The following is a 7,813-nucleotide window of genomic DNA, read 5'->3' as shown; positions in this document are numbered from 1 at the left end:
CAGAACATGAAGGGACGGTGTCGACCCACCCGGAACCAACAGAGGCAGCATCAACCTGCTCTACAGTGGCTTGAAGGCAGGGCTGGTGTAGGGAGACCTCCAGGATGGATACCGTTGGGGCCTCAGATGGGCTCAGTGGCGAGACCTCAGAAACACAAGGGAGCGGTGAGGTCAAGGCACCAAGGATCAGCCTCTCATCGAGCTGCATCTTCGACGGGAAAGCTTTTCCACTGGTGGCTCAACAGGACACAGGAGAACAGGCTCTGGTTCATTACTGAGTGGGGGACTAGCTGGTTGGGAGTGGGCTAACTCAGGAGTAGGCAGAGAGCTACCAGGTAGAGTTGTCAGATGGGTCAGGGCTCAAAGCTCAAAGACATACTCAGGCAGCAAGTGAGTGAGCCAAGGTTTCTCGGCAACCTCTCGGCATGCCTGCGACATATACACTTCTGTTAGCTGAGGGTGTGGTGCCTCCCTCCACAAGCCATAAATGTGAGCAAGTTTGTAAAATAGCTCACTGTACTCCCTATTCAAGATGGGGTCAAATGAGGACTCAGATGGCTGTGGTCGACCATGGCGAAGCTGCCCCCCTGGCTGGTTGCAGCTACTTTAATCTGTGGTAGGGGTCATGGATAAACACAGTCAGACTGAATGTTTGCCGGGTTCATGTTAATGGCCAGATCATACTGTCAAGGGACGGGGGTGTGAACCCAGAGTGCAAACAGTCAGGTGCAGACTCGGGCAAAGGCGTTTATTTAAACAGAAGTTAACAAAGCCGGTAGACTCTCAAACAGAACAGAGCCCAGAACACTCACGAACCAAGGAAACAGACTGAGGGAAAGGGGTTGGCTGGTTTGGGAAACCGGTGGTTCAGAGGACGCCCAGCTGGTCGTGCCGCAACCACAGCAGGACGAGCCGCAGTGAGTAGTAGGTAAGCGCGCTGCAGAGAAAGCCGGTAAGGAAACCAACACAGAGGCAGCCAGGAAGACAGGCAGAGCAGACAGGCAGCGGATCTGTCGGTCCAGCAGAGAGCTACAAGAAATGACCAGAAAGCCAGGTTTAGCACAGTGGCTGAAACAACAGAGCATTAGATTCTCCAGACTACTCACAACAGGGTGAAGCTGACGCAACGACCTGGCAGCAAGAGGAAAGGCTGACCCAGCTTTATCTGCCACTGATTGGTAATCCAGTCCAGCTGCGTACCTCTTCACAGCTGGAGTCCATGAGCCTGGTCACTGACAGTCGGAGGTGCAGCACAGAGGGGGCGGGACCGAGAAAGAGAGCAAGAGACAGGAGAGAGAGAGTGCAGGGGCGAGATGTCCGGAGGAGAGGGAAGAGGGAGGAGAAGAAAGTGAAAAGTGAGGAGAAAAGGAGGGAGAAATAGAGGAGAAGAGAGGAAAGAAGAGGGCAGGCAGGGGACCATGGCTGGAGTGTGACACGTACATTTTTTTTCAAAATTACTTGAAAATAGACAGAATGACTCAAATTTTGTCCAAAGTAGCAGGTAAATTAATCACTGCTGCTTTATCACTTTTTAATTGATTCTGGGAACATGATGAGTGATTTTGATGTTGTGTCTCCTTTAGAAGATAAAACATGAACCTGCACAAGAATTCAAGTGGAAACAGACACGCACAAGCACAGTATTCAGTGAGCTCAGAGCTCCCCCTGCTGGCTGAACACATGTGGTGCTGTGGACAGGTGAGGAGACTGTCCAAAAGCACAATCAGCCTTGACACAAAAGAACTACAGACGAAGCTTGTGTGTGTTTTAGTACCTGTGTTGTTGTGTCTCTGTTTGTATTGGTTTTGTGTCTGTTTGTCTTTATTTTGCAGTTATTTATGGGAATTTTGCATATTGTTTTGTATCATTTCACATTCAGCTACCCTTTTGTGTGTCATACTGGTAGTTTTACTTCAGTTTGCAGTAAATCAGCATCTGTTTGTGGTTAATTTCTGTTTGTGTCTGGCCTTTTTGTGTGTCTTGCTAGTTGTTATGTATAAGCTTTCATTGGTGTTCCACCTGTGTTGGTGTCACTTCGAATCAGTTTCAAACATTACAGTGTGCGAGTGCTGTTATTGCAGTAAAACTACAAATACCAGAGTAAAAGTGCTGTTACTGCATTACAACTACAAAAGTAACACAGTACGAGTACTGTTACTGCAGTAGAATTAGCACACAATGAAAGCAGTGTCACTACAGTAGTCAGTGCGGTTGAAGATGGATCAAGGATCAGAAGCCGTGTCAGTGTTTTGTTGTGTTTACATGGACAGAAACTAAAGATTTATTAACGAATGACAGCAGATCAATATGTTTATCAGGTTTTATGAAACAGATTCAATAGGCTGTGTGATCAACAGGAACCGTTTCTGGAAGCTTCTCCTCAGTGTCAGACTGAGTTACATCATGGAAACTGGAAGCTGCTGACACCTGATCTTCGCTCCGCCCACTGCTGCACCAGGACAACAGGTGTCAGGTACTGGTGTGTTCAGGTGCTGTTGGAAACCAAACAAACTGAATCTGTTTGATTTCAGCAGCTCACAGAACATTTAGAGAACTAAACCAGAACGTCTGGGTGGAGATGACCTGGTTCAAGTTCTTGATCAGAGCTGAGAGTTTCAGGCTGAATTTACTGTGATCAAAGATGGGCTATAAGAAGATTATTCACTCTGTTCTTGAAACACTTTCTACTTGAAAAAGATTATAACAGAAAACAACAGTGACTACGTCTCTGTAACCCACACAGTAGGCAAATTACTTCAAAGTACAACAGTATTCGATATAGAACAGCATTTTCTCTGTTGTCAGATTACAAAGCACCAACTTACATTCCCTATATTAAAAATACAAGTTTCACAGTAGGAATTTAATACAGGAAAAGTGAATCCACCTTCCATTACTGAGATTTTAATGTTTGATTCCTTCAATACTTTATGTCCACCTTTATTTCTCATTACAGACTAAATCCTCCTCAGCATGAAGTATACCAGAGTTCACTAATTTCTCATTTTTCACATTTGCGGAAGGGGTAGTGTTGATCTATCTTTTTTTAAAACACCCTAAAAGTTTTTTTTATTGGATCCAAGACTGTCTAGGTGGCCCTTTTCACTTCCTTTGTTCTTCTGTAGAAAACTCTTGTGCGATTTTGTGAGATGGTTCTCATGCTGGAATATTCCTTTTCTTCAAGCCTCGCAGACCGGGAGTCATCTTGTCAGCCAGTATTTTGGTTTATCCACAGCCATTCATGGTACATTTATAAATATCATCTACCTAACACCTTTTGCACTCCTCTAGCCTCATATCATCAAACTCCCACATCTGTGCTTCACTGTCAGGACTGTGTATGTCAGGTTCACACCAAACATGCTGAACTCCAGCTGACAGCAACAAATTTATCTTCATCTGTCCAAAGGAAGTGCTCCCAACATTCATCATGCTTCTTTTCATGCTCTGAATTTTTTCATCTGAAAATTTCGTTCTGTACAGCAACAGGTGTTATTTCCCTTTTCTTTCATCCAGGTTGACGTTTTGAGGCGTCCTTCACACTAACTATGACTGAGCAGAGTGAGAGCTCTTACTTTTCCCTCCTATCTGTGCAGTCAGATAAAAGCTGCAGCATCAGTTGCTGCTGCACTCAGCTCATTCTGCCGGACCCGCAAACAGCTACTGCTGGAGCAGTTACAGCCCATCAAACCTCCATCAGACCCCTGCCTGTGCGCTCCGGCAGGCCGCAGGTGAACGGCTCCTGTGCGGCTGAGCGGCTCGGAGATGCCGGTGCAGATCCCGGACGACTCGGACTTCTCCTCGTTCAAAGATCAGTGTCTGAGCGCGGACGGATGGACGAGCCGCTACAACAAGGGAGGAGTGACGGTGTGGTGCCGAGACCAGGAGAGCAGCACGGTGCAGAAACTTAAGGTGAGACCGGACCGGTACCGGGACTGCACCACCTCCACAGCACAGTAGCAGTTTCTCAGTTTGAACAGACCTCAGGAAAAATGTTGCTGCACCGTCTCTCACATTCTGCTCAGTTTACTTATGTGCTGTTTGGGACCTAAAGCTAACGACTTTGGCTGGATTTAGAGCATTTCATGTTTTCAGACCTGACAACTTTCCTGCTCCTTTCTTGAAACCTCACGTTTCAGTTTTAACATGAAGACAACGTGGAAGCTGCTTGTAGCTCTGTACATGCAATGATAATATATAAAACCCTTTGAACACCAATTTCTGTCTCCTACCAATGAGTCCGTGGCACCATGCTGTCAAAATAGCAAAAACTGGAACCTTGTCTGGTTCAACCTGCCCCACATCGAGTCCTACTGATATTAAAGGCCTCAGAAGTTGGTGAAATGTTGACCAAAGACTTTCTGGAGATATTGGACCCATAAAATGATTTCACTGTTTGTTTGTTTTTCTAAGGGGTGGGGGGATGAAAAAAAATCACAGGTCTCAAACATTTGGATCTCTCAAAATTTAGACAAAATTTGTTGCAGAAATTAGTTTTGGGTCCCAAATATCAACTCCAAATAAAATTTGAAAAGTGAATATTTTCTGGTTTCTTTCCTCCTCTCTGACAGTAAACTGAACATCTTTGGACAAAACATTTTTTTCTCCATTTCCTGACATTAGTGAGACCAAACATTTGATCAGTTAATCCAGACAATAAGCCACAGTGAAATAATGGTTTGTTGGAATCTTAAATTTCATCAAACCAGAGTCAGACAGAAAGCGTTCAGAAGGAATCCTGATTTCATCGCCTCAAGCCCCTTGCTTGCACTTTACTTGAGTGTTTCCACTTAAAGTAAACTTTTGTATGACTGCATTTGCAAGAATTATTGTACTCCTCTGCAGGCTGACACTGAATTTTGCTGATGGGTGAAGGTGTTTTTCTGCACAATCATGGAACAAATCCAACTGTCTCCCATGCTTAGTTTGTTCTTGAGAACAGATCTATTCTCTCTTGCTGCAGTTTTTTTTTTTTTTTTTTTTTTTGCTCAAAGTATCTGTGACAGTTGACTGCAGGTTTCACAAACAATCAGTGCTGGTTTCAAAGTCACCTGAATATTAATCTCTGTAAAGAAGATCTGATATTTGATCCTGTGCGTCTGTAATCTTGTAACTTTACTCTTGAGTACTGCAGTCCCTGCAGAACCCCAAAGCCCAGGTTTGAAATGAATGTTGTCTTTAAAATAATCACTAAAATGACACCATTTATCTGCCAGAAATGGTAAAAACAGTAATTATTGGTGATATGCAGCTCTAGCAGGATAACTAACCAAAACTAAGACCTCGGAGCTTCAGTTCTATTTTAGGTTCTTTACGACGTTGAACTGAGTGGTGGGGAGTTTCAGAGATCTCATCATCCCCACACCCATGGATTATGTCCCATAAATGAACCAAGACGCACATGTCTCGAGGTGTTAATGATGGTAAAACACTCTGAGGAGGACCTCAGGACTGCATTCAGCTGATAATGGATGGATGAATGTTCCAGTTTAACATAGATGTCCTCCTTCACTCCTTTCTCAAACCGTCTGTCTGTTCTGTTCAGAATGTGGAAATTACTGTCCTCTGAGGAGCGTCCCTTATCCCTCAGATGCAGGTGGATGCTAAGTCGTGTCCTGACGAGCTGCTGTCCTCTCATGTTCTTGTCTAGCGGTTGTTAGTTTCTCCTATATGTCTGTGGACTCCTTGCTGTATTGAAGTGCAGATACACCACTGCTCTGCTTGTGTTTGATGTTTTATATTCAGGATGCACCAGTTTGCATCTCAGAGTGTTGCTGGTGTTCATAGAATTTTCTGAGAGCTACGTATGTGATGTCAGTGTTGTTCCTTCCGTTCTTCTTATTTGTTTACTTTAGTGTTGTTTTTTTCCTGATCTCTTTGTTGACTTGATGGAGGACCAGTTAGGAGAGCAGCAGGTTTTCAGTGCTTTCTAAGTATGTGTGTTCCTTCTTCTTTCCCACTGCATTGGTTGTGACATTCTAAGCCAAGTATGGGCAAACTACGGCCCCCGGGCCACATACAGCCCTTTGGCCTTTTCAGTTCGGCCCGCGAAATAATTTTGTCAGTGTTAGAATTGACTAAATTACAGTAAAGACCACATTCATTTGGCCTTCCCCTGCAGTATCCAATGTTTCTGTTGACCCCACTAGATGGCGCTCCAGACACAAGTGACCTTTGTTGGTTTATTTTCTCTTCTTCCACTTTGCAGCTGCATTGAGCCCTGCTGTAACGATGAGTTTATCAAAGAAAAGAAAAGTCGACAGTGAGTGTCGAGTGTTTCACAAAGAGTGGATTACTAAATATTTTTTCGCTGAAGTCCGTCCAAAGGCTGTATGTCTTATTTGCAATGAAACCGTTGCAGTTTTTAAAGAATAGAATATCAGCTGGCACTTTTCCACGAAGCATGCTAACTACGCTAGCAACCAGTCAGCGCCAGAATGGACAGCTACGGTCAGAGGCTGCAGCCAGTTTACAGATTCAGCAAAAATGCATTTTTTTCTGCAAACTACGATTCAAGAGTCAAGCCCGAAGGCAAATTATTCAGCTAGCAAGCCTTTCTCTGAAGGGGAGTTTTTGAAAGAATGCATGGTAGACACAGCAGGTCGCCTGTATCCAGAGCAAAAACAAATTTGAAAAAATTAGTTTATAACGCGGGCTGCACAGTGACGTAGTGGTTAGCACTCTCACCTTGCAGCAAGAAGATCCCCGGTTCAAATCCCGGCCTGGGCCTGGGATCTTTCTGCATGGAGTTTGCATGTTCTCCCTGTGCATGTGTGGGTTTTCTCCGGGTACTCCGGCTTCCTCCCACAGTCCAAAAACATGCTGAGGTTAATTGGTTACTCTAAATTGTCCGTAGGTGTGAACGTGAGTGTGATTGTGTGTCTGTATATGTAGCCCTGTGACAGACTGGTGACCTGTCCAGGGTGTCCCCTGCCTTCACCCGAGTCAGCTGGGATAGACTCCAGCACCCCCCATGACCCTAGTGAGGATAAAGCGGTGCATAGAGGATGGATGGATGATTTATCACGCAGGACAGTTACTTGCTGTGACGGGTTGTCTGTCAGTGGATCTACTCAATACACACACACAACGGCAGATTGTCAGAGTAACACAGTTTATTTTACCCCCACTCCCGCAACCACTCAGTCTCTCTCGCCCGGCACCTCACCAGACCTTGTCCGGTGAATCCTCTTCGGCTCCGTCAGTTCCCCAGAATCAGCGTTCCTCGTCTCTCACTTCCCAGCGGCTCGCCGATAAGCAGCCTTCGCCGTCTCTCACTCCACAGCAGCTCTTGTTCTGTCTCAGCTCCTCCTCTCGTCCATCTGACTCTCTTCTCTGTCCACCCATCTTTTATGCTCCACTCCAGACTGCTACTGTGGAGGTAATCAGGTCAGCCAGTTGTTACCACCTGTGCCAATTACCTTGACGCTGCTTCCACGCACTCCTCCACACCTCTCTCCCCTGCAGCTGAGCTCTCCCACGCCCGTCGCCACACTTGCCTTGTTGAACTGATCGACGAAGACTTAACCAGCTCACTGAACGAAAAAGCGGAGTCCTTCAAGCTACATTCATTAGCACTGGACGAGAGTAATGATATAAAAGACACTGCTCAGCTTTTAATTTTCATTAGCAGGATTAATTAACATTTTGAGACAATGGAGAAATTTTTGACCGTGGAATCCATAAAGAGTAAAACACGTAGAGAGGACTGTAGGACAGGGTGTCTGGGGTCATCGAGGGGCTGAAGCTTCTGTGGTGTAAACTCGCCAATGTTACCACAAATGGATTGCCAAACTCGACAGGAAAAAACGTC

The 7,813-nt window shown here is 45.3% G+C and overlaps 1 protein-coding gene across 1 annotated transcript in view; it reads left to right on the top strand.

Annotated features, from left to right (window-relative positions):
* The first annotated feature begins 3,593 nt into the window (after positions 1-3,593).
* stard15 (StAR-related lipid transfer (START) domain containing 15) overlaps positions 3,594-7,813 on the top strand; it is a 30,240-nt gene continuing 26,020 nt past the window's right edge. The window contains exon 1 of the mRNA XM_022214622.2: positions 3,594-3,912. Coding sequence (XP_022070314.1) covers positions 3,766-3,912 — 147 coding nt within the window. The 5' untranslated portion in view covers positions 3,594-3,765. The remainder of the gene's footprint in view (positions 3,913-7,813) is intronic.

Source organism: Acanthochromis polyacanthus, chromosome 10, assembly GCF_021347895.1.
Source record: "Acanthochromis polyacanthus isolate Apoly-LR-REF ecotype Palm Island chromosome 10, KAUST_Apoly_ChrSc, whole genome shotgun sequence".
Taxonomy (NCBI): domain Eukaryota; kingdom Metazoa; phylum Chordata; class Actinopteri; family Pomacentridae; genus Acanthochromis; species Acanthochromis polyacanthus.
The sequence above is the reverse complement of the archived record's forward strand: the minus strand, read 5'-3'. Positions and strand labels throughout refer to the sequence as shown.